Raw genomic sequence first — 27602 nt, forward strand, 5'->3', positions numbered from 1 at the left:
CGGTTTTAAAAGAGGGAAAATTTTCGTGTCATTTTAGATCATGCAACTGGTTTGGCAGGATTTGGAGGTGGGTCTCAGGCTCTAGGGGAGGAACCAGTACACTCCCTGGGAGAAGCTTGGAGACCGACTGGCTCCAGTGCTGCTGCCCTTCCAAGATGTGGGTCTATGCTCTGGCCTTCACTTTTTTCAGCACCTTCCCAGTTCAGGGTAAGTCCTTCTGAAACACAAATATGAGGAGGTACATCTGGAAATTCTAGTCTTTGGAGGTAAGCAGAAAAGAATACAAAGGGCAAGGTTATGACAAAGTGCAGTAGCTCACTGTTTGGACTTGGACTTGGAACAGCTGAGTCTAGCTGTTTTGAGTGATTTAAAGTTATAGAGGAGAAGTAATTGGCTGCAGCTCTCCTGTGCAAGACAGCAATGAGATAACCTTATCGCTTACCTGTGAGGAATTAGGAAAGCTCAGTTTATTCTCCTGTTCATTATTAGCCCAATCATGGAGGGTTCTTAGAAGAATAAAAGCATCCGTTCGGGAATAAAAGTTATATGCTTTCAAACTATGTGTTCTAGGGAAATGGGTCTTCCTAGCTATGAAAGCCTGCTTCTGGTTGATTCAGGTTGGTGAATGGTGGGCCAAAATATGAAGCACTAATAGAGGAGTTGTTTGATGTGTAGGCACTGAACGGCTTGAATGGGCAATAGTTTTTCTAATCAGCAGAACCTCATAGATCAAAGTACCAGATACACAAAAAAAAAAAATGATTAAAATTGGCATTGATTCAGTGTAGCATTTTTTGAGATGTGTAAGACACTAGAATAAACATCTGGTACATAATAATTGCTCAGTATGTGCACATTGCATGTAACCTAAGTGGTGACTGCTGTTACTGTTACATTCCTCTCATACCACCCACATTTTCATCGCCCTGCAGTCTGGCTTCTATCCATGTCATCTGGCTGGAAAGTTAGTCCTGAGCTACTGCAGTCTACACCCAGACATCTGTGCTCACATTTTACCACCCTGATCTTTTTAAAACACTCTGCACTCCTGCCAGCCTCTTTTCCATTTCTCCCTGGGCTGCCCTGCTGTCATGTCCCTCTCCTGCTTCCTTTCTGGTGCTTGCACTCAGTCTCAGCTGTAGCTGTCTCTGTGCTTTATTCTCAGCGGGTTCTCTTTCACACATGGATTTGCAGTGCAGTCACACACACCCATGTGGTGCACACTCACCTTCAGGTGGATGGCTCTACCTCTAGTCTTATGTTGGTCTTGCCCTGTAAACTTTTCTTACCAGGATGCTGACTCTCCTACTGAACCTGGCTAACATGGACCCAGCATCAGATACCTGTTCTTCAGTCTCCTCTTTTCCCTTTTACAGGCCAACATCCAAGTCCTCTTCTCTAATTCTTCACCTACATCTCCATAAACTTTATTTTTCTCTTGCTTACAAGAGGTATCTGTATTCATTGTAGAAGGCTGAGAAAACACAAAGGAGCAAAGGCCGTTACAAATGCTGCCACCCATGACTATCTCAATGTACTTGTTTCTACGAAGTGCTTCTTGATGTGAGTGGTAATGATTAACAATAGGGAGAAAAAGGAAACAAGCCTACAATTTCCTCTTAATAACATGAAACATGGACCTGGATTTCTTTATCCTGACTTCCAAATAGGGCATTTCTAGTGCTGTTGGCTATTTCTCTTCCTACGCAGATACTCCTTACTTATAATATGATTATGTTCTGATAAATTCAGTATCCTAAAGTCAAGAAACCGAAGTCAAAAGAGCATTAAATGAAAACAACTTAAGTGTGGATCATTTGTATATGTCTCCCAGAAAGTTGATCGTGGTGTAATTGGTAGTAATTAGCAACAACAAAAGTAATATAAATGTCAACGGTATGGGACTGGATACTTCAGGACCGGAGGTGATCAAGGGTCCAAATCAACTTGCTTCAGGAAGTCAGATGGGGCATAAAGTAAGACGGTAGAACAAACACACAGAGGATCAGAGACAGCAACACACAGAGCCTGGCTGCAATAAGGTTAGTGACTTACAACACCACTAGATGGAGTCCGTGACTTGGAGTCCTAAACCACCTAGTTTATCATTTCTAAGGCTCCAGAGTGCTCCCAGTGTCAGCTGCAACTGCAGCTATCTCTGTGCAGTAGAAGGAAGATCAGATTAGCTGACTTGACTCCCACTGCAGGTAGAGCCAGGACAGGACGGATGAGGAAGCTTCGGGGAGATGAAAAATGATTGTCTCTTTCCAAGAATGAAGCCACAGGAATTTGATGCCAGTTTATCTCCCTCTGGATGGACCTGTGAGAACCATGCAAAGAATAGTCTAGAACCTTTTGTTGTTGTCTTTCATTTCATAACTGTTTCTGCTGCTTATTTGTCCACTGAATAAATAAATTTTTAAAAAAGCTCCTCTCCGACAGCACCTGCTCATTCCAGGTGCATCTTCCACTCTGCATGGATTCTATCTCGCGCTGTTCATAAGTCACTCACACTATTCCAGCCAGGCATTATTTTGTCACCGTTTTTGAGCCTCTGTATGTCCTACTTCTTACTTTCTTCCCCACTCCCTTTTTACTTCCCTTACTCACTCCTCCCCTTGCAGCACGTACCAGCTTCTTCATGATCCCATCATCAAAGTACTCACTTCATCTTCCAACTGTGCTAGCACCTTCTGGGTCCCTCTTCCAGGACATAGTCTCTTTCTCCAAGAATTAAGTCACGTTTGTCTGCGGCTCCTTCTCTCTACAAAGTCAACCTCTCCAGACATCATCTTTTATTCACTCTCTTATTCAGCATAAAGCTCAATTCCTGCATCTTAAGGGACACAAGCTTCTAAGAAGGAAACTAAATATCTTTTCACTCACAGAAGTTCTTTTTTGCATTGAGTTTTGCCAGAATACTTTTATATCTGCAGCCTTATTGTACATGAGAAGGAACTGAGACATAGATGGTTTGGGTGGCTAAATCAAGGCCACATGCCTAGAAAGTAACAAAACACTCTGGAAAGCAGATCTCATTTTTCCCCTTTGATGAGTCCCCGTTTCCTCTCTATGTCCATCAGGGCACCCATCCTCACCGCCTGTGGTGAACACCGTGTATGGCAAAGTCCTGGGGAAGTATGTCAGCCTGGAAGGATTTACACAGCCTGTGGCCGTCTTCCTGGGAGTCCCTTTCGCCAAGCCCCCTCTTGGATCTCTGAGGTTTACTCCTCCACAGCCTCCAGAGCCATGGAAATTTGTGAAGAACACCACGTCTTACCCTCCCATGTAAGGTTTGGCCTCTTTTAAGGAGTATGTTTGTCTAAGAGGGATATAGGAGAAGTCAAGGCAGTCCTTTGATTGGCTTATATCCCCAAGAATACTGTAGAACTTTGGAGAAATTCTAGAGCTGTCATAGTTTCCCACAGCTCTTCACTTTATTTACTAAGCACTTACCATGTACCAGGCATATTTTAGGTTCAGAAAATCTGGCAGTGAGCAACAATACAAATAAAGAGGAAGGGAGACAGAGATAGTAAACAATATGCAAGGTAAGAAATGAACTAGGCAATATGCTAAAATATCATCATGGTTCAGAAAACAATTAATGAAGCAAAGGAAAAAAGTAGTGTCCTATCTCTTCTCTATTCTGATCTTGGCATGGCTGGGTATAATGTGGATAAAGGTGTGTAAATGCATTGAAGAATTCACTAACGTGGTGGGTTTCACTCCAGGTATGTCTACATACCTAGATATGTGTGCAGCAAAGATTAGTGAGCCTTTCTCAGCTGGCAGAAAATCCCAGTTTTTCATTTGCCCTCACAGCCTCCCCTTGAGCACCTCAGACATGTATACCCATTAATTTAGATCTTACTCATTTCCTCAGTCTTTGCCTGAGAAATGCCTTCTGAAAAATTTCCAGATCTTGCTTCTGGTTGTCTCCTTTCCTTTCTTTATACATAAGGCTCACTCTTTTACTTCCTGTTTGCAAACATAATGCATATATACCTCTGAAAAATTAGGAAATACAGTGAAACAAATGTAAGAATATTTAAATCATGAGATGAGATTTTCTAGTCTTTCATCTGTTGCATGCTTTCTTCCTTGAAAATGAATCAAAGATGGGTTTGGATCACTGCCTAGCCTGTAGATAACATCAAAACCATTCTATGCTATCGGTTTTCACACCTTGACTTTTATTATCTACACTGAATTCAGTACTGAAATGTAATTTATTTCCTCAATCTCTTATTTGTGATTCATGTATTTTTGATTCTCTTGACATTGTAAATAAAAGTATGGTTAACACATAAGGAAAGAATTATAACTAATCATAAATTATTTAGGATAAATTTCAATAAATAATATTTCTGAAGCAAAAAGTATGTACATTTTGTGAAATTTTCCTCCAGATGGATTCTAACTCCATCCAGTCTTTCCACTGATATAACCTCTAGTCCACATTCCTTTGCCAGTGCATGAGTTTATAAAAAACTTACTTTTAGCTATGGGGTAAGTTAAATAATGATGTAATAAGAATTAAGTAACTTAAGACAATAATTTTAAATATGATTTTTATTCTTATTTTGTATTTATCTAAAAATGATTGAAGTTGAACATTTTTATTTTGATATTTGGATTTTTAGTTTTATGAATACTATGTTCCTTGTGTTTGATGATGTAGGTAAACATATTCACTCCCAATCTGGAGCTCATCTTCACTGTGTCAGATTCTTCCACTTGACATCTGTGTCATCCTGGAAACTTAGAGCCAAGTTATCTCTTCTGCAACCTAGAAACAGTGATTCTGCCGTGTAGGTCCATTGAGATATGGGAGTGTTGCTTATAATGTACTTGGATCTTCCTGGATATGCAGTCTTGGGCAGATTATCTATGCCTCTGTTTTCTCATCTATAAAGTGAGAATCATAATAGCACATGCCTAGAGCTGATCTGAAGCTTACAGGACTTAGTTAACAAGGAAAACTTAAATTAGCGACTGGCATACAGGGAGAACTCGGTATGTGTTTCCAAATCTAATCTGTGATGGATCTTCAAAGCTGTATTGGCCAGCAGACAGTGATTTCCTGAAATAAACTCATGAAAGAATCTTAATATGTTGAGGCTGCAAGACCTTAGAGAACCAAGTCCTTCACTTAAACCTGGGAGATTGGGTCTCAGAGCAGAAAAGGGATTCATTGAAAGTCATTCAGCATATCAGAGACAAGACAGGCCTGGAAGGCAGTTGTGCTGTCCTCGTTTCATGACGGTCACTTGCCTGACCTGCTGGAACTGTCTGCATTTAAGGGATTTTTATAGTCAAAGGAAGTCATTTATGTATTAGAACATGTTTATCTGGGGGAACTTTATCACTTTGCAGCCCAGCAGAGACCAGGAGAGCAGGAAATGCCATTGTCTAGGCCAGATCAGCATTAGGATAGCTCTTGTCCTTGGCCCACGGCATCCCAAGGACATTGGAGCAGGGAGAAGTGTCAAGACTTTCTCATCTGCATGATATGAAGAGAGGCTAAAGAGTTGCAGGGCCCCCACCAGGCTCTCAAATAGCCTCTTATACATTGCAGTGGCCCCAGTATAGTGATACCAGCTTCACTTATAGGCTTGAGCCTTCCAATGGTTCCAGGGACCATTCATAGCTTCCACTTGGTTCACCCTCAAGTGTTCTTTCTCCTCTCCCAGGTGCTCCCAAGATACAATGGCAGGGCAGGTGCTCTCACAGCTGTTAACCAACAGAAAGGAGGACATTCCTCTCACGTTTTCTGAAGACTGTCTGTACCTGAATATTTACACTCCTATCAACTTGACAAAGAAAAGCAGGCTACCGGTAAGCTTGGAACCATTGCTCAGTGCTTCTGAGTCCTAAAATCCAGGATTACCCAGCACAGGAACAGCATAGGAAGCATAGACAGCAGCTTGCTGAGAGGCAATCAGAAGTCAGGACTGATTCAGGGACCTGGAACTTCCTTTCACCACAAAACACAAATTTTCCATACCTTGTTTTCCCTTACTGACTTCAGGGGTGCTTGCTGTCCAATTAGAAAGCATACTTTAAACTTTTTCAAGTTCTTTTATATTGGTAGAAGGGCAAGAACAATGAATTACTCATAGCTGTCAAATTAAGAATTTCACCCCCAGAATATCTAAAACTAATTGGAGCTGAAGCAATCTCTAAGGGGAAGAAGGATACTTACAGAAATAGACAGTAAGGCTCAAATGGGGGAAGGGAGGTCCCACAGAAGTGTTGGCAATACAAAAGCTTAGGTTCCTGATCTTTAAATCAGTGCTTCTTGACTCGGACTGGGAAACAGCATAATATGCATCTTTGTACATATAATACTTTTAGCAGTGTTCCCAGAGGTTGCTGGGACACAGTTTAGAGTAATCCCAGAACAGATATCCTTGTCTTGGCTAGCCACGTGCAGTTATATTTTAACTCATTTTTATCCTTAATTGCCTTTGGCACAGGTTGGTGCTCCGGTGAGTTTGCACTTCCCAAATAAATGAAAGGCTACAGGTGAGGGCAGGAGAGAGTATTCTGAAAAAGAGAAAGTGCCAGAAGGAAAGAGGGAGGGCGTCAGCACCCAGCCAGTCTCCCAGGAGTACTTTGGCATGGATCCCAGAAATGGAAGAGGAGGAAAAGGAGGATGAAGAGGAGGAGGAAAACTTGGGACTGGAAGTTGGTTCTATGCCTGTTTCATAAAGCATAAGAAGGAGAGAACACAAATTCCCTTTGATCACTCATTCATTCATTCTTATGTTATGTACTGAGTCTCTCTCTCTCTCTGTATATATATCTATATATCTATAATATTTATTTAGACTTTGGAATTAGAGAAAGAGGAACTTGAAAGCATGACCACACATCCCTTGCCTTCAAGGCATTTTACCTTCCTAGCCTATCCTTCCCTACAAGGCCTTGAGTTCAGCTTTTAGTTACAGACAATCTTGACTCAGTCTCTCCTGTGGAGACTGGCAAGGCTTAGGGGTGGAAGAGAATTTTTGTAGCCAGGATTTTTGTAGCCTATATATAGGAGATCCTGTAGCTATGAGCACAAGTTTTAGAACTACAAGGTCTGTGTTTCAGAGCTGGGTCTGCCTTTGACTAAGAGAGTGCTGAGCAATTTCTATATTTCTCTCAGCCTGTTTACTCAAATCGGGTTAATCACATATGAGTATTCAGTGTCCACTGTCGAGCTTTATCTCAACCCTGCTGAGTACACAGAGCCAGCACTGATAACACACTAGTCAGAGTTGTAGGAAGATCTTCCCCCTGCACTATCAGCCTAGCTGTAGCATTGTGCCCACTGGCAGCAGGGAGGGGACTGCTGATTATGTGGACTCTGAAGCTGGACAGCCTGATTCAGGCCTACAGCCTGATTCAAGGTGGTAACTGATAGCTATAAAATCATGTACAGGTAAACTGTCTCAGTTTTTCTGTGAAATTATAACCTTAGTACTTACCTTATTGATAGGTTATTCTAATGTACTTACAACATCTCTTGGTGTATGTTTCATTTTATGTCTTTTTATTAGCAATATTATTAAAATATTATTTTATACATTCCAGATTTTCTCCTGCAATGTGAGCTTTTTCTATCCAAAAATCATAAAGTATGAACTGTTGTATCCACTATCATCTTCAGTTCTTATCACAGTTTGTAGCACAAAGTATATTCACACACAGTGTTATTCAAATAAACAAAGGCAGGGCTGGGGAAAGAGCTCAGTGGCATAAGCGCCTTCCTGCCAAGTGCAAAGTTCTGAGTAGATTCCCAGTACCGAAACAAACAAAAATAAATAAATAAATAAAGTCTTCTTAGAAGAGATACATGTGAGCTGCACTCAAGAGAGGGAGAGGGCTTGGTCTGGTGGGGAGCTAGAGAGGATGCACTTTAGGGAGAGACATCACTGAGGACATGTGTGCTTTTAGAGACAACTATTCATGCATAGAGAAGTTGCATTCACCCCTAAAGTGTTACTTGAGATGAATGGGAAACTCAAAGCTGAGAATGGTGAAATGTTGGAGAGAACAGAACGCTTCTGACCTTTGCTATTTTCACTGTGATATTTTTAGTTTAAAGAGCCTTGGGAGTATGTCACACACATGAGTCTGAGAAGAAAGGCAGGAGTAGCTAGTAAGCATTGAATGTTATTTTGATGTGGGTCCTAGCCAGATGAGTTGGGAGGAAAGAGACGGTCTTTTTCAATCTTGGTGGGCACTAGTGAACTAGGAAATTCCCTCCTTGAGCTGCAGTCAAGTACAAGTAACCAAACAGTACAACCGCTGAAATTCTTTCCACTTCTGCTTATTCTAATGAGTGGGGCTGTATCCTCCTTCTCCAGGTGATGGTCTGGATCCATGGCGGTGGTCTTATAGCGGGTGGCGCATCAACCTATGATGGAGTGCCTCTCTCGATCCATGAAAATGTAGTGGTGGTGACCATTCAGTACCGGCTGGGCATCTGGGGATTCTTTAGGTAAGGTTCTGTTCTATCATTCTTGCATACTGGCTCATTTATTGGTCTGTTTTCTGTTTCTGTAACAAAGTGATTGAGGTTGGGATATTCTAAAGGAAACAGATTTATTTAGCTAAGAGTTTGAGAGGCTCCAAGTCCAAGATTTGGAGCTTTTATCAGCTTAGCCTAGTGATGACTCCTTGGCTACACTACAATATGGTGGAGAAACAAAGAGAATCCACATAGTGCAGAAGAGATCACATGGACAGAAAGAAAGCAAAAGAGTAGTAGAGAATCTTGCTCTTTTTATAACAACATTTTCTGCAAAACTAACCACAGACCCATGAGCACTACGTAAATCCCTTGTGAAGACATCACCCTCTTGACAAGCCCTCACTAGGTTCTACTATTGATTAAAACTGTCATGTTGGTAGCCAAGGTTCTAACACATGAACCCTGGGGGGAAAAACTATGTCCAAACACAACAGGCATCACAGCAAAGATACACCACCCACAACAAGACCAACCTTCTCAGGGCTGGGGATTTAGCTCAGCGGCATAAGCACCTGCCTTGCAAGCAGACACTCGTGAGTTCAATCCCTGGTACCGATAAAAAGGAAAAAGACCAAAAAAAAAAAAAAAATCCAACCTTCTCATGTCAGTGCTCATGTCACCTTTCCTACAGTCCTTCATCATGAATCTGAGTACCTTCATTATTGACTCTAGCTTAATTTCTCATTAGCCATATATGCCGTTCCCACTGCCTGAAATGCTACCTTGTCTGTCACACTCCTATTTAACCTACAAAGTCCAGCCTTCATGTTACTGAATCTAAATAATCATTTCCTTTCATATGTACTGCCCCAGTGCACTGGGTCTTTTCTGATGAAACTAAGCATGAATTGGGGGTAATTGCAAGTTGCACATCTTCCAAGGGAAAGGAAGGAAGGGATGTCTCACTAGGTGCAATGAGGATTTGTGCAGGCAGGATTCCAGCTGACCACGCTGTCAGGCTGTTCTTATAGAGGCCAGAAGTGACCTCTATCAGTGCTCAACCCAGCCCTATGGGACTGCTCACAACCTCCACAACCACTCAAGCCTGTTAGAAATGCTCCCATCTCCTGGCCCTGGTTGCCCCCCAGCTGTTCTTTCTTAGTCCTTAACTGTCTCACCATCCTTAGGCCTCTGTCTACCCTTTCCTGTCATTCATATCTTATGTTTTCCTGGAAGCACTTTCGCAGGTTCCTGTAGAATCCCTTACCTCTCCTTTGAATCCCAGGTGCCAAGATTTACATCCTTTAGTTTCCCCTGGATATCTACAAGTTGCCTCCAACTTCACAGAGCCAAGCTGAGCCCTGTACTCAACACTGTTCCCTCACCAGAGTCTCTCTTCCTGGTCCTGTAAGGTTCTCAAAGCAACTGTTCCTTACTTTTACTCCAATCAAGGCCCCATAGCTATGCTTTCAGTTACTGTTATAGCCCCTTGCTTTTATAAACTTGCTACTTTTATATGACAGTTGTTCCATGCCATAGTCAGAGTGATCAGGTGAGACACAAATGAAATCATGTCATACCTTTGCAGATGGTTCCGATGTTACTTACGTGGCATAAAGTCCTTGTCTCAGCTCACAGTATTCTATTTGCTTCATACTAGGTATGTTCACACTTTTCTCTTTCTGACCCTGAGGTGGATGTATCTGCTGCTTTTATTAAGGAGAATTCCCTTCATTGGTTCTTTATAAGACCCATGTGTTCATTTTTATTCTGATCTCTACCAAAGGTCAGTGACACAAAAGTCTTCACCAGGTTATGAGAACTGAAATATCACCCCAAGGCCCATCCTTCCCTTTTTCTTTACTTTGAACCCCCCTGGCTCAAAGCACTTTTACTATCCAAGAGTATAGTTTCTTTTCATCTGTTTGTTTCCAGTTACTGTATGAGCTGAGCAATGGTAGACTGCCCGTTTCTTTCCCAGATGTGCTTTTGCTCTCAGACCATGTGAGATATTCAGGATAGTAGATATTCAGGGCATGAGTTCTGGAAAAATGAATGTGGAGCCCTCTCTGTAGAAGATGGTTATGGGGCTGAGGTAAACATGGTTTTCTTTGCAGTGCACAGCTCAGCCTGGTCTAGAAGGTCACTGAGAGGCCCAGGCCAATCTGTGATCCTGGGAGTGCTGCCATGACATCTCTGCCTTTTCCCCACCCTCCTCTGTTGCAGCACAGGGGATGAACACAGCCGAGGGAACTGGGGTCACTTGGACCAGATGGCTGCACTGCGCTGGGTGAAGGACAACATTGCTAACTTTGGAGGGAACCCTGGCTCAGTGACCATCTTTGGACAATCAGCGGGTGGTCAAAGTGTCTCTGTTCTTGTAAGTGCTCCAGACTCTAGATCCCACCTCAGGATTTACTCTGGTTCTGATGGAACCTCTTAGGGACCACCTAATACAGCCATGACTACTTTTGCTTATAACCCAGATTGGGTTTGACCCTGTTCACTGTACAGCATCAGATTGTGGGGAGCCTAAAACCAAACTTTCTTGGGTTCCAGGATTAAACCTCATGTCCTGTAATGATGAGTCTCCATCTCAGGCTGCAACAGCAAATTCCTCCTGTTCATACTTTACTGCATTTTTTTTCTTTTCTTGAGGATTTGCCTGTGTCTTTTGGGAGGTAGGGGTGGGTATAAACTATGAATAGGAAGAAGCAAGGACATGTGTTATATAAAGTATCAATATATAAAGTGTCCACATTGAAGGAACTTGAGGAGGAGCAGGCAGGGATTTTCTCTGAGATATTCTGATGGCTTTTCCATGCCCAAGAAGGGAATGAGCAGCAGTCTCTGAGACTGAAAGACAAAGTAGGCTGGAGGAGGTGGGTAAGTAAAAGGAGAGATGTAAGGTGGAACAGGAAAGGATGGGACAGGGGATGTGGGTCAGTGATACCCGCAGGGCATCAGATGACTTGAGGGTGTGGAGAACAGGCCCTAGGAAACACTGCTGAGAAATCATAGAAGGTTCTAAGAGCTTTAAGAAAGTTTGCATTTGGCAGAGGATCAGCCCTATTACTGTATTTTTCAAACGTGCTTTTAAAATTTTTTAATGTAGAATAAAAGGAAAGATTCAGATAAACACAAAAAAGGGAAAAAGTAATCCATATTTCCACTACTCAGAGTCAGGTCACTAGCTTGGCATGTATTTCTCTATTGAATTTTGTCACAGTCTCTCTCTTTCTCTCTCTCTCTCTTTTTCCCTTCTCTTCTCTCTCACATAAATCTGTTAGTATTTTTACAAGAAAAAAAATTTCTTTAATATTACAGTATAGCATAAATGTTTTTTTAAACACCAAAACATTAGGTGCTTTTAAAACATACTATCTTTTATAATTGCATAGTATTTCAAAGGATGGAAAATAATTTATTTACCCAACTTGTTGAATTTTTCCAATGTTTATTATTATAAATAACATGAATATTCTTAAATATCTTAAGAGTGCCTCCAAAATCTTTTTTTTCTTTTTTCTATTTCTTTGTTATTTATTCTAGCAGTACTGGGATCCGAACCCAGATCTAAGACATTCCAGGTGAGAGATCTACCATACAACTACATAACTAACTTTTTATGACCATTTTTCTTACAATAAACTCTGTTTTTTATTTTAAAGAGATTAAGACAAAACAGGACATAACAAAGCAGATCAGAACAGGACAATATAAGCAACACAGTATTTTACCAGAGGACAACCCATAATTAGCAGTAGCTACCACAATGTCTCTTTCTTTGAAATAGTTGAGTAGAACTTCATATACAATAGTATCAAACATAACAAAATAGTATAAAAACATTCAAGAGGATGAGAGTATTACAGAGCATTCAGAACCAAATAACAGAAAACAAGCAATGGCTACTACATTATCTCATTTTCCATAGAAAATTTGTTTATACTTTGACACATAATACAATAAGGTACAACATGATAGAACCAATGGAAACAGAAGAGCAAGAGCATGGTAGGACATCAGAGTGAGATGATTATATCAGTACTCGATATTATAATGACTTTTTTCCCTCAAATTAGCTGTTCATACCGTCACAGATAATAAAATCAAACATCCAGGACAAACCCATTCCAGCTAATGAATGTGAGCATTATAAGGCTTCAAAACAATGTAATGGGGAAACATGATTACCATAAACTCTTATGTACTCTTACTATTTCTTACACTAGGGAGACTATATGGTATGTATACATGTGAGTTTGATTTATTTTGCTTATGAGTATGGTCTCAAGTTGTGCACTTTTATTAGTAAATATCTCAATGTGATCATTCTTTATCACTGAGTAGTATTCCATTGTACAACGTTTTTATCCATTCCTCAGTTGATGGACACTTAGATTGTTTCCAAGATATTGCTATTACAAATTGTGCTGCTATAATCATGGGTACACTTATATCACAGTGGTATGATGTTTTCAGTTCTTCTGGGAATATGCCCAGAAGTGGAATAGCTGGGTCGAATGGGACTTCCAATCCCAGCTTTTTGAGGAATCTCCACACTGCCTCCACAGTGGTTGTACCAGTCTACACTCCCACCAATAGTGCAAGAGAGTTCCTTTTTCCCCACAGCCTCTCCAGCATTTGTTACTGGTAGTTTTCTTTATCCTGGCCATTCTTTCAGAAGTGAGATGGAATCTCAGTGTGGTTTTAATTTGCATTTCTCTAATGTCTAATGATGATGAACGTTTTTTCATGTATTTGTTTGCCATTTGTATTTCTTCATCCGAGAATTGTGTATTCACCTGCCTATTTTTGGACTGGGTCCTTGAGTTTTGGGGATCTGATTTTTTAAAAATTCCTTATATGTTTTAGACAGAAGTCCTTTGTCTGAGGGACAGTTCACTAAGATCTTTTCCCAGTATGTGGGTTTTCTTTTCACTATGCTGGAGATTTCTTTTGACATGCAGAAACTTTTTAATAAGATGTGATCCCAGCTATTGATTATGGGAAGTAGTTCCCTTGCAGTTTGATTCCAGTTCATGAATTCTCTACCTACCCCTATGTCTTCACGATGTCTGCCTACTTTGTCTTCCAACAGATTTAGTGTTTCTGTTTTAGTATTCAGATCTGAGTAATAGAGATTTCAAGACAGAAATTTGCTGGGAATTGCCAAGCTGTCTTGTAATCTTTTTGATTGTTGTGAAAGCATATGGCATACACTTTCTGTTGTATTTCTGGTTCTATCTCAGAGCACAATGAGCTGTGCTTCCTTCCTGCTGAACTTACATTTCAAAAGCCAGAAGGGGCTCAGCAAAACAGGAGAGACAGGTGAGGAACTGTTGTGTATACAGAGCATCCATAGCAGACGCTTAACCAGAGAGAACCGTAAAAAGCAAGTCAATCACTGGCCCCTCTCTCTGTGCGCATAAACTCTTTTCTTCTCCACTCCCTCACCAGGTGTTATCTCCCCTGGCCAAAAACCTCTTCCACAGGGCCATTTCTGAGAGTGGTGTGGCCCTCACCGCTACTCTGTTCAGCAATAACATCAAGCCTCTGGCTGAGGTAGGTCTCACCTTGAACAGGTCTCCTACATGTTCCTTATTTCTCACGGAACCATCAGGAATCTTTCCTTTAGTGGGATTCTGCTGAGTAGCTCAAAGAATTACTGAAGTCAGGATGGCTGAAGAGTAAGTTTTCCTTCAAGGCTCACATTTAAAGTACATCCTATTGCTCTTGAAGAATCTTGGTGTGGATCGCTTTATCAACACTTCCTGTAGTTTTGAATAAGTTTTAGTATGTGGGTGGTGTGGTGCCCTGCTAAGTATGTCACGTATATTAACTCTCCTTATAACATAGATATTCATTGCTTCTATGTACAAGTAGGGAAACCAAAGCCAAATGACAAGGAAAGGAGGTGGAATTGTAAACAAGCAGAGGAATTCTGGTATCCACATCCTTCACTCCCAAGCCATACAGATTTTCTTGAGACACTGAACTTTGGGAACATTTTAATAGATCACTTAATTTAATAGAACCTTTTAATATGATCATTTTAATAGAGATAAGACCAAGGAGACATAAATCTGAAATTGGATAACATCACAATTTTAGCTAGTAAAAAAGATAATATTCTATAGGACTCAGAACCTACACCTGCTGGTTTAGAGTATTTCTCGCTACACCACAACATTCAGAAATTTCTCTTGGGAGTGACCCCCTCCTCTATATTGATGGAGAGAATAGACTTTGCTCTTGCCTGTGATCTCTGCAGAAAATTGCTGTTACTGCTGGGTGCAAAACCACCACATCAGCCATCATGGTTCACTGTCTGCGCCAGAAGACAGAGGATGAGCTCTTGGAGACAACTGTGAAAATGGTAGGTACATTCATTTTAGGGGTTTCCTATCTGCACACGTGGTCCCAGGCTTCAACCATCCAGGTCCTGTCACCCTGGAAAAACTACCCAGGAAAGTTTCTTACCTCTCCTGGGGAGCTTCAATCTCTTGATCCAAATTGGAAATTTTATTTTCATTTTTATTGTGAAATTCCTCAAGTGTTAAAGGGCCAATAATACAATGATGAAAAATTGTATAATGCTCTCCTCATTTTTTCAAAACTTAGCATTTTGTTATTCTTGCTTTCAGATATTTTTTAAGAATTAAAAGATTCAGTATTCTCAGAAGCTTCTGCCATCTTGAATATTTGAGTTGAGACTACTAAGTATAAAATTTTTCAGCAATGTGTTACAATTTACCTTGGCTGATTTAGAAAATACCTCAATTTCAACATAGCAATCAACTAGATTTTCTGACACTACCTCAGTTAGGATTCAAGATAGCCGTCTACTTCCCCATTTTTTCATTTGCAATGAAACCATCACATTCACTGATATTCTCTCATTAATCTACTATCAATCCATAGATTATGTTTCATCTATTTTGAATACATCATGATTCATGAGTAATCTAGTCTACATCTATCTGTAAATTTTCACACAGTCCTACAAAAACAAAAATTCACCACCGGTTAGCTATTCTTTTTCTTTTAATCCTTGTGTCAATTCAGCTTACCAATATGTATTGACCTATTCCTTCAATTCATCCAATCCCTAGTCATCCTTCCATCCACTCACTCATGCATTCATCCATAAATCCATAAGTCAATGCAATATTGGTGTCAACAGAAGTGATGCAGGTGTAAATTGAACTCTATTTCTTCACATAAGGGATAATCCAAAGAGAAATAATCATTTTGTAGGACAAATGTGACACAGAGCTCAAAAGGAGCATATTCATTGTCACACTAAGGAAGGGTAACACTCAAGGACTGATGGGTAGCCATGGAAGTCTGTCATCACAGAGAAGCTTAGTAGGATAAATATCCAGAGAAAGATCATACAGGGCCCATGAGAATTAGTCTAGGGGGTGAAGAGGAGGTAGTCACATGAGACCCTACCCTGTCTTGGACTTTGGACACTGGACAATACTTTTAGACCTTCAGAACAAACTTCTCTCACTGTTTGTTTCCTGCGTGCTCATGGATTGTACATTTTGGGTTTCAGTCTTGTTTCATCAGTCTCAGATAAGGTGACCAAAGTATTCAAGCACAACTGTTTTCCAATATCTGGAAAGATACAAATATTTTAGTCCTTCTGTGTGTGTAACGAGAGAATGCAGCTCATATGGAAATTGTAGGTGATTTGGAAAAACAGAGAAATTAAGACACCAGAGCATATTTTGAGATTTTTCTGCATTTCTGTGGAACTGCTTCCACAATTATCCAATGCCCCCACATAACACATACACACAGAGAACAACTCCCTCACAAGGTAGGTTATACCTCATGATAAAGGGCATCTCTAGAGATTATTTCCTTATTACAGATCAGACCTGTTATGTAAAGTGTCACATTACAACTACTGCACTCTTGATGAATGCACAGCCAAGAAACATGTAGAGTGTTTTGACTTTCACTGAGCTTTGAAGTGCCAGGATTTTGTAATTCAGGATGAGAAAGCTCAAGTTGCCTTAAAGAGAAAAAGAGATGTGTTGTAACAGGGGCTTTGGGTAACTGAAAATCTCAGGAGCAAATGAGTTAGGCTGCTTTGGATCTGGATGCTCTGAAGATTTTATTGAGCATCTACCAGCCTAAATCCTGCGTTTTCCCTTTTCTTTGTTAACTTTTCTGTGGACCAGATCTGTCCCCTGATCGAATTAAAGAGCAACACTCTATATTTACATCCTATTTGCTTAGAAACCTTATGTATCCCAAATATTTTAGCAGTGGGTTTTGGCATGAAGACTTTTTGGCTGACACTAGCATGGATCCATCCTTGAACTAATCTCTCTGTTCAGAAACGTGGAGGCCTCAGATGCTTGAATTCATAAAGTGGGTGTGGGGTAGAGGGAATGGAGGTGAGGTCATAGGATGGCTGGAATGCTGCTCCTGCAGGTCCATTAAACATTCATCCCCTCTCCTCCCAAGGATATGGTATTCTTACCACTGCAGGTGCCTCACTGCAACATTTCTCCAAGATGAAACTGGAGGTGTTGGTACCAGGCAGGTAGTATTTAGGGAAACAATGAAGCAGAGGGTGGGCACGACCAGTAGACTCCATCTCCAAAGCTCCAGGGATCTAGACTACAGGTTGAAGATCTTACCTTGCTGGTGCCTGACCCTCCCTGTCCTACTCTTCCACTTTGTGCTTGTACACAGAGGCCTACCTATATTATACCCTTCCTTTGGAATCAGTCGAGAAGGTACCAGAGGGCGAATCTGGTACTCAGCAGATGTAGCTCAAAGGAACAGATTTAATCTCAGGAAGGCTACTCATCACATCCTCTGCCATTCTCTTCACAGAATTTTTTTAGTGTGGATCTTTCTGGAGACCCCAGAGAGGTAAGGACTTTTGCTTTTATTGATTGTATGGTTTGAATCTCAACAGCTTTAATCATCACTTCACTAAAAGTGAATGAATTCTTTGTGAAACAATAGTCACTCCTTGTGTATACATTGCTTGGCTTCAGTCAGGGAATGTAACTTACCAGTTATACAGCCAGAAGAACCAGAGGTAAGGCTGGAATACATACCTAAGTCCCAGTCCTGTGCTCCCAGTTATTAATTCTGTGTTCAAGAGCTTAGCTACTTTCTCTCAAATCCCCTTTCTATTACTGTCTCTCAAAATGGCCCAGTGGGAGACTAGAAACTTCCACCCTAAGGAGGTAGAAGTAACTAGAGAGGAGGCTTAGGAACCTCCAATGAGGAGGGAAGTCCCTTGAGAGGCTACAGAGTAGAGAGAGAACTGAGGATCTCAGCCCCGTGAATACCAACACCACTCAGCATGCAGGAAACTCTATCTTCTCTATCAGCTGGGATATAACAGTGAAATAGAAAAGAATCCTTATAAGGCACAATATAGCCAATGTCACCAAATCCTGGAAACTGTTTGGACTTGGGAGTTTAAAAAAAAAAAAGAATGAGAAATGGAGACAGAGATAGGCATTGGTGTGAATATAAGCAGCAGGGTCAGGGGCTGACTTGGTGAATAGGTAATACCTGAGTTCACCTGTAAACAATGGAAAGGACCAGCTGTCAGGAAACATGCAGCAAGAGTGTTGTATGGAGGAAACTACAGTTGCAGAGGCCTTGCTGCAGGAGACCAGCATGTTTGGAGAGGAGGCAGAGAGAACAGGCTGGAGATTGAGGAGGTTGTGGAGGAGGGTGGGAGGTAGTCACTGTATGGACTTGGATTATCATCCAACATGAGGTGGATGAGTCCAGAGGCCCTTGAAAAAAGCAGTGACATAATCTTAGATTTCACAAAAGTCTCTGACTGCCCTGTGAACTGAACAAGAAGGATGAGATAAGGCAGATGCAGAGAGAGGGAAGCCACTGTGCTGCAGTAGCCCACTTAATGGGTGCTGGTGGGTCTTATGAGGGCTGGAGTAGAGGAATGGAGGAAGTGGGTAGAGTTCAGGTGCTTTTCAAAGAGAGTTGACAGTACTTGTTGCTAGGTAGGGTGAGGATTCTTTAAAAAGAGGGTTAAAACTCTTGATTTTTCTGACCCAAGCAAGCAATGCACATTACTCCATGAGGGAGCTACCAGTGTCCCTGTGTGGACAGCTGCAATCTCTGTCATTCTCATGGTGGCTGACATCAATACTCCCTCATGGATGCTGCCCAACTTGGGCCCCCAGTCTAGGTCTTCGGGACTTTTACTATTTTTTTTAATCTCCTTTTTCCCACCTTACTTTCATGTTCTCTGTTGTCACCAGACTCGCCCTTCTAAACACAAGTTGGAGTATTTTATTTCCCCTTTTAAAAGCCTGATATTGCTTACAAGACAAATCCCTTTGCCACCACTGAATTAATTCTTCAAAAATACCTGTGTACCAACAATATACCAGGTATGTGGAAAATGTGCCTCACCACCTGACCCCTCTCATGTCCTTGTCCAGAGGCATTCTTCTAATCCTGGGGTTTTTGAAGTTCCTGAAATCAGCCCTGCACAGGACATCTTTGTTTCTTCATTCAAGTTGTTTTGAAATTTCCGCCCTTTTTTAGAACCAGTTGCTTTGGTCCCCAGAACCCACCACAGATGACACCTTCCTTGTATCTTCATGTGAGCAGCTGCTCTTGCTGGCTCCAGGGCAGCCCTCTCTGAACTGCACAGTCAGTCTACAGTAGGAGCAGTTTCACCTAAAGGATGTTCTGTACTGCCAGCCCAGTACAGCAGGATTTGACCCTTGTCTTGATCTGTTATTTCTCTCAAATTGGGAATCGTGTTTCATTTTGTGCTTCTTGAGCAATGAGTTCAATAACTCGTCAAAGCTAACTACTGATCAAAAAGAGCTAAGTTTAAATATTCATAGAGACGTACAAACTTCAGTAATCAAGAATTCTGTATTGTGAATTCATTTATTGGTTAGAATGTGTTTGTAGCCATGGCATCAGTGTTTATGACAGGATAATGGTTGCTTTCTGTGCATTCATAGAGCACAAAAGCTTGCGTCACATAATACCCAGGTACACACCTGAGGTCAAACAAGGAAATATTGAGCCTTTTTGCATCTCCCTTTCATTCCAAAATAACTACCTTTTGTTATTTATTTACTTATTTTTTTAAGTTTTGCCTTTTTGTAAGTGATTTCTCTGTTTAAATCACAAGCATAATGAGACACTATATAATTTGATCATACCAAGACCTCAAAGAGATAGAGGGGGAAAGGTATTACCTGAGCAGAGGAATCACAGACATTACACTTCTCTCTTTCCCAGGGCCATTCTTTCTTGCCCTCTGTACTTGATGGAGTAGTGCTGCCAAAGACTCCTAAAGAGATTCTGGAGGAAAAGCATTTCCATACTGTCCCCTACATCGTGGGAATCAACAAACAAGAGTTTGGCTGGTTCCTTCCAGTGGTAAGAATGCAGAAGCCTCTCTCATCTCCTTTCATACCATGAACTCGAATGTTATGAGTTCTTCCTTTTCCCAGATCTTCTGTATGCAAGAGTTAGGTCAAATCTATGTATGCAGAGGTTTGGACAAACATGTCACATGCAGAGATTTCTATAGTCCTCACTTCAGAAGGATTCTAGAAGTTATCATAGGAATAAACCCATACTGTTGATTTCTTTTCCTTCAGCCATCTGTGTCTGTGGAATAACCAATGTCCTCTCTGCCTCACTCCTTTGTCTCAGCAGTGTCCTGGTCAAAATATTTCCACACTGCCTGCTTGACTGTTGTGTCCCCTCGTGATGAATATTATGTGTTGATGGTGATAAATATTTTTTTGTTGATGATGTGCTCTTTGAATTCCTTGAGCTTCTGTCTATACATTTATTTGCTTAGTTTACTTTTATTTTCAGACTCATAAAGGACCCCAGTTTATCAGGGACCAATAAAGGATCTCCATTCTCTGTTTGTTTGTTTGGTTGGCCTGGTTGTTTCTTATTTACTTCTGATGATTTGATAATGCTTAACCACTTTTTAAACAGATGATGGGCTATCCGATCTCTGAAGACAAGCTGGACCAGCAGACAGCTGCATCACTCTTGTGGAAGTCCTACTCTATTCTTGTGAGTGTCTTGGGAATCAGTGGGAATTGATTGATCAACAGCCAGTGAAGGGTATGCGACTTGCCCAAATTCAAGGCCTAAAAATAGAGTAGGATGTGAGATTCAATGTGCATTTTCTGACCTTCCCTCTTTATTACCCCTGAAGGGATTTCCACATGGCTAGAAAGAGTCACCATCAATGAAGCTTTCCTTCCCATATTACTCACCAGGTAAACATGATCACTTTTTGTTGCATTTCAGAAAATCCCTGAGAGACTGATTCCAGTGGTCACTGAAGAGTATTTAGGAGGGACAAATGATCTTTTAAACAAGAAAGACCGATTCCTGGACCTGATTGCAGATGTGATGTTTGGTGTCCCTTCTGTGACTGTGGCTCGTGGTCACAGGGGTGAGTCCTAGAAATTGGGTGGGAGAAGAAACTGGCTCACTAGCTTTGGTGTCTAACCACCTCTACACCCACCATTTCCAGTACAGATGGATTAGTAACTGCTAAGGCTCACGCCTGAAAGGCTGAGTCTTTGGTGCTTGGAGAAAGGCTCTATTCTATTTTGGTGTCTGCCAACAGTGGATGCTGACAAAAGAATTCAAATGCAAGGCGTCAGTTTCAGAGGTGGTTGGGAAACAAGCGCAAAATGCGTCTCAGTGTTTTTTGTCCTGAGCAGCATGAGGCTAGGTATTTATCCACTAATGCTCACTAGTCATCAGTTAAAGGCTGTTCGTGTGCATTACTGCCTTGACCAGATGCCAATATAGGCAGAGTAGTTTCTAATAATCAAATAGAAGCCTAAGCAGAGAGCTAGAGATGCAGGAGGTAGAAATCAAGCTGGTCGGGGGCTGGGGATTTAGCTCAGCAGCATAAGCACCTGCCTTGCAAGCAGGTGGTCGTGAGTTCGATGCCTGATACCGATAAAAATGAAAAAGACAAAAAAAAAAAAAAAAAAGAAAGAAAGAAATCAGGCTGGTCTGCTCAGAATCAGGGATTATGACTGAGGCACCTACGACATCTGATACCAGGCTCCTTCCTTCAGGTTACACAAGTACATGGGACACAGAAAGCAAGCATGGGAAGGTGGGTCCTGACATGTGTTCAACATCAACACTAATGCTCAAGTAGAATGTTAACTGCTTGATCTATAGTATATCTTGAAATATAGTAGTCAAGTGAAGATCAAGAGGATGCCTGAGAATGAGAATACTAAAGGAGGGGGCACTAGGAGATACAGAGGAAGACGGCCTGGAAACTTTCAATCTCTGTGCAAAGTTGTGTCTGTTTTGCTATGTGCTGCTATCATCAAGATGAAAGTCATCTGGGATCTATTCCAGGGACCATTTGTCACTGAACTAAAGATATACAGATGGAGTGTGAGAATAAGCATAGTTGATCTTCCCTAAACAAGACTGTCTCTTTAGTCACCACTTGGGAAGTCTCACAGGACTACTCTTTTTCCATCAGTCCTCATTCACCTAGTCTCAAGGCAGGAAATGGTTGTGGTCCAGATCTCTCTTTCCTGTTTTGAGAATCAGAACTTTATTCCTCACAGAGAACTAATATCCAGAATATGTAAAGAACTCAAAAAAATTAATTGACCTAAAATAAAAGACCCCATCAAGAAATGGCATCTGAAATGAATAGGCACTTCTCCAAAAAAGTACAAGTAGCCAATTAAACATTAAAAAAGTTTAGTATCTCTTGCCATTAGAGAAATGAAAATTAATGCAATGCTAAGATTTTACCTTATATCAGAAAAAATGGCAGTCATAAAAAAAATCAAATAACAAATGCTTGCATAGCTACAGTGAAAAAGGAACCTGCCTTCCCAGATTGTTGATAGGAATGTAAACTACAGTCACTATGGAAATCATCAACATGATGATTTCTAAAAAAACTAAAATTAGAAATTCCATTTGATATAGCTATTCCCCTTTCAGCTCTCAGAACAGCTAAGGACATCATAATATAGTGATACACGCCTATCGATGTTTATAGCAGCACAAGTTATAATAGCTACATCCTGGAAGCAGCCTCTCTGCCCATCAACAGATGAATGGATAAAGAAAATGTGTTGTTTGTACATAATGGAGTACTCCTTGGCCATAAAGCAGGATATATGGAAGACATCTCTAGGAAAGATGAATGTACCAGTTTTGCTCTCTGCACTTGTAGTTATCTCTGATCAACTACAGCTGAGAAGTAAAAGAGGTGGATCACAGTGCAGAAAGATATTTTAAGAGAGAAAAACAAATAATACAACCATATTAATTTCTACACTGTAAACTGTTAAAATGCATTTCTATGAATTTATGGGAGCACAATGGTAACTATGCTTGAGGAATACAATTTAGAATAACTACATCAAGTGGATTAATATACCTGTCCCTTCAAATACTGAGCCTTTTTACAGTGAGAAGGTTTTAAATTTCTTCTCTTTACCATATTAGAATTACTCTCTATTACTAACTACATTAACCACGCTGTAACAGAACTCAGGAAAATAAGATGCTCCTCCTGTCAAATTTTGTACCCTTTCATTATCATCTCCCTTTTCCCCTCACCTTCAACTTCCACAACATTTTTGTCTATGGTTTGATGATGTCGATTGTTGTAGCTTCACAAATAAGGTCACCATCACAGGACCTTTTTTTTCCCCACTAAATCTATGCAGATGAAGTTTGAGATTAAGGAGAGATGAGTTCTCCTAAATGGGAGGTATCTTTTTCCAGCCACTATTTGGGAAGCCTCACAGTACTCTCCTTTTTCTATCAGTAGTTATGTCTCCTCTTTAATTTTTAATTTTATCTCTTTTAGTCTCATCTATGTGTGTATGTACATATAATTTGTCTGTCTTTTTCTATTTGGGGAAGCTAAAAATTTGTCATTTTGTTTTTAGTTTGAAAAACCAACTCATGGTTTTGTTGCTCTTTTTATTTTTTTATGGCCTCCATTTAATTTCTGATCCAAAATTTATTTCTTCTGCTACATTCAGGCTTATACTTTTTTTCACTTTTTAGAAGTTTAACTTTATTTTGTTTATTTGAGATCTTATTTTTAGATATAGATATTTATTGCTGTAAACTTTACTATAATCACATTTGTTATATCCCTTATGTTTTGGCATTTTGTTTCATTTTCATGTCTGAATACATTTTTAATTTTCACCTTAACTTCTTGTCAACTTACTTGTTGTTTGAGAACGTGTTTTTTCCACGTTTCAGAATTTCTTTTGTTATAGATCTCTACTTACATTCCACTGTAGTCAGAAAAATACATTTTATAATTTTAAGCCTCTTAAATTATATTAGTCTAGAGGCAATGAGTTTTTATTGATCTGGGAAAGTGAAAGCTGGTATTTATTCTTTATTTCTCAAAGATACCTTTCCTTCATGAAGTGTTCTATGTGGGCAGTTTTATTTTCCTTCAGCACATGGAATAAATCTTCCTATATCTCCTTAGCCCGCAGAATTTCTTCTTAAAAATTCACCACCAATATTTTGGAATGCTTTTATATGTAACTTGCTTGTTATCTCTTGATGCCCTTGGGGTTGTTTCTTTGTCTTTTAGTTTTGAAAGATTGATTATTCTGTGCCTTGGTTGAAATTAACTGGAGACATCTGTACTTTTTATATATAGACTTCGGCATGTAACCCAGATTAGGGAAGTTTTTCAGCCACAAGATCCTGAAGTTTGCCACCTGTCCCATTTCCCCTTTCTTCTTCTTCTGCAGCTCTTATTATGGAATTGTTGGGTCATTTGATGATCTTCCATAGTCTCTATTTCTCTTGTTTCTAATTTTAATTTCCCTAATCCATGTCCTATTTTCTTTTGAAGATTTATTTGTGATTACAAAGATTTTATAAATCTCCACGGTTTTAGGCAAAAACAAACAAACAAACAGACCTTGGCAGCAAGCTGCCTAACTTAAGTCCTGTTATTCATAAAAGTACTTTCCTCAATAGTCAGGTTTTGAGTTCCTTGGTAAAACATCCTAGTGACAGATCAGGATTAAACCTTCCATTGTGCAAGTTCTGCTTGATCTCAAAGGAGCTGTTTAATAAGTGGATTGCAGAGTCATGGAAGGATTGCTTCATCCAAATAACACTTCTTGCTGAACCAAGTGTAAAATCATACAAACTGAAAGAGATTGTTAAACAAACCATTCTTCATTCTCATGTTGGGATGACATATATTGAAAAATAATTTTTGGTGAATATCTAATGATGTGAAATAATGATTACAGATATTCCAAAAGCTTCTGTATTATATCATCACAATTTTTATATATAGAAAGCCTGCATCTGAATATATAAAAAAACCCTATATCTAAGTGGTAGGATTATGAGTGTAGGTTTTGTTTATTTGCTTTTGCATTTCCGCTCTTTTTCAATTTTCCTAGTGTACCTATGAGAGAAAAGACATATAATTTCTCCACTAGTCCAATCAATTTGGAACCTGACTCTTCTCCATGGGTGTTAAATTTAACTAACATCTTAGTGTTCTTAGGTTGTTTGTCCCTGAGTTAGTGCTGAAGGAGTAGGCCTTGAGGCTCAACTGTCAAATCAACAGGAAAACAGACTTGAGCTTGGGCCTCAGACAGGTTGGCTTTACAGCTGGGAGGTACGGCAGAGATGAAAAGAGGAAAGGAGAGGAGAAGAGAGGAGAGGAGAAGGAAGGGGAAGGGAGGGGAGGGGAGAGGAGGGGAGAGGAGGGGAGAGAAGATGCAAGTTAACTTTTCCTTACTGCTTTTTTTTGTTGACATCAGCTTATTATTTTCCCCTAATACTCCCCAAGCCTAGGAAGCAGGTATGGGAGGAAACTGCAATACAAAACACTGAGTTTTGTGATTTTTCTGAAATACAAGAGACCATAGACTATTCTATCACTGTATATATTTGTATTTAAGGATCCTCATTTTCAGACAAGCCATTTGAATTTATTCCGCTCTTCTCAGAGCATGAGAAAAAATATCTAGGATTACTCAAAAGTAGGATGAAAAAGAAAACAATTATGTTGAAGGTATCCTTGAAATGAAGGACACTAGTGTGTTACTAATGAAACACATTCAGTATGTTAATTGGATATATTGTATTCATTCATTATGTCACTCAGCAAATACCTGGCTAAATTTCTAGTTCTACTTCAACCAGCTATGCAATCAAGGAATTGATGTATCTGGAAACCAAGTTTCTCTACTGTGCTATCAGTAGGGATTTTCTGCCCAACTTGTAACAAGAAAGCCATGCCAGTGTGGTCCTGATAACATAAGCTGTGCATGACCTACATCTTTTCAGACGCTGGAGGCCCTGTCTATGTGTATGAATTCCAGTATCGCCCAAGCTTCTCATCAAACTTGAGACCCAAGACAGTGATAGGAGACCACGGTGATGAGCTCTTCTCAGTATTGGGTGCTCCATTTTTAAAAGGTAATGGTCTTTCACTGGCTATGAGCATAGAATTGGTAGGCCTGGATTTCAGACATAGTTTGGTAGCCTTGAGCAAGTTTCTCTATTTCTCTTGATCTTATTTTTTGGATTCACTGTCATGCAACTGAACTACATGAAATAAAAACCAACATTTTGCAAACTCTAGCATACATGAAGGAGATAGTATATACACATGCCATCAGCCATTGTTATTTTCAGAATTTGATCAGTGATATCAATAATACAGGCCACTATTTGATTTCCCACTCACAAAATACTAAGAGAATATAAGTGAAGTGAAGATCCCAATTGGTGCTGACCTTGGAGTGTCATATGTGTATGTCTTATGTGTTAATCTTCCAATTGATATAAAACTCATATATGTTAACCTATGATCTATTTAAAATTGTAGTATTTAAAGAAAATATTTGCAAATGCCTTCGATGCCTTCACTGCCATCAATTAATTGCATCTGTCTTATGACCCATTTCATGGCAGTACATGACACACCTCCCAGATGGGTAATTCCTTAGTAACTTTGCAGTTCTGATACTTTTTAGAATCTGTGGAAATGTGAATACATGTAAGAGATGAGAACAAGTTCAAAGTCAGACATCCTGAGAATCAGAAGAAACTCTGAGGGGCAGCATTGTGATCCAAGGGAAGAAGGGCAGATAGGCAGGCACAGAAGACAAAGGCAGCTGACTCACTGATGGACTGCATACTCCTTGCTGATCATCAGTCTCAGGGTGAAAGTGCCACTAATTAACCAGGACCATTTTACAATGCATCTCAGTAGGTACACAGTAAGGATGGAGATTGCATCTTGCCAATTCCAAATTCATGCTGTGCTGCCACAGTCCATAAATCATGTTCTGAATCAAAAATCTCCTCTTCTTTCTCTTCCTTTTTCTTTCTCTTCTTTCCCCACAGATGGTGCTTCAAAAGAGGAGATTAACCTCAGTAAGATGATGATGAAATTCTGGGCCAACTTTGCTCGCGATGGGTAAGGATAATGGCAAGGATGCAGCAGGACTGGTGGTCAAGCTTCATCATTCCTATCAGGAAAGGGTAGCTTTTGAAGTCTGGGTGACAAAATCCTACAATCTTGTGACCATAGCACTCTCACAATGAGAGATGGGGTGTTTCTCATCTCTGGAGATATATGAATAACTTTGCAGAAATAACCCAGGAAATTCCTAGAAATCTCAAAGAAATGTGGGAACCAAGCAGCAGGTTTGAATTTCTATTCTATTCTATTCCTAGGAACCCCAATGGGAAGGGTTTGCCCCAATGGCCAAAGTATGACCAGAAGGAAGGATACCTGCAGATTGGCACCACCACTCAAGTTGCTCATAGGCTAAAAGAAAAGGAAATGGTTTTCTGGACTGAGCTCTGGGCCAAGGAAGCAGTGGTGAAGCCACCCCATAAAGAACATGTTGAGCTCTGAACAGGAAGCCCATCCAGCCTTTGGAACAGCTAAGACAGATGTTTTCTACAGAAGGTGTTGGTAGACCAATGTGATAATGCTTACAGAGTTGGGAGAACTGTGTGATGGTGGTGTGCAAAGTCCAGGGAGAAGGAATGCTTTATTTGTGGCCACAATTTGTGAATAAATTTAAGTACTGTGATTAAA

At 40.3% G+C, this 27602-nt stretch overlaps 1 protein-coding gene across 1 annotated transcript; it reads left to right on the forward strand.

The window, feature by feature from the left end:
• LOC100721835 (liver carboxylesterase 1-like) lies at window positions 1–27602 on the forward strand. The gene is made up of 14 exons (XM_003477544.4): window positions 1–207; window positions 3084–3288; window positions 5697–5841; window positions 8361–8494; window positions 10694–10847; window positions 13931–14035; window positions 14745–14849; window positions 17333–17371; window positions 19751–19891; window positions 20468–20548; window positions 20789–20936; window positions 25835–25966; window positions 26900–26972; window positions 27233–27602. The coding sequence occupies exons 1-14, from the start codon at window positions 156–158 to the stop codon at window positions 27414–27416; spliced, it is 1698 nt and encodes a 565-aa protein (XP_003477592.1). The 5' UTR covers window positions 1–155; the 3' UTR covers window positions 27417–27602.

Source organism: Cavia porcellus, unplaced genomic scaffold, assembly GCF_034190915.1.
Source record: "Cavia porcellus strain 051 isolate PalLab524CR breed Dunkin Hartley unplaced genomic scaffold, mCavPor4.1 scaffold_4, whole genome shotgun sequence".
Taxonomy (NCBI): domain Eukaryota; kingdom Metazoa; phylum Chordata; class Mammalia; order Rodentia; family Caviidae; genus Cavia; species Cavia porcellus.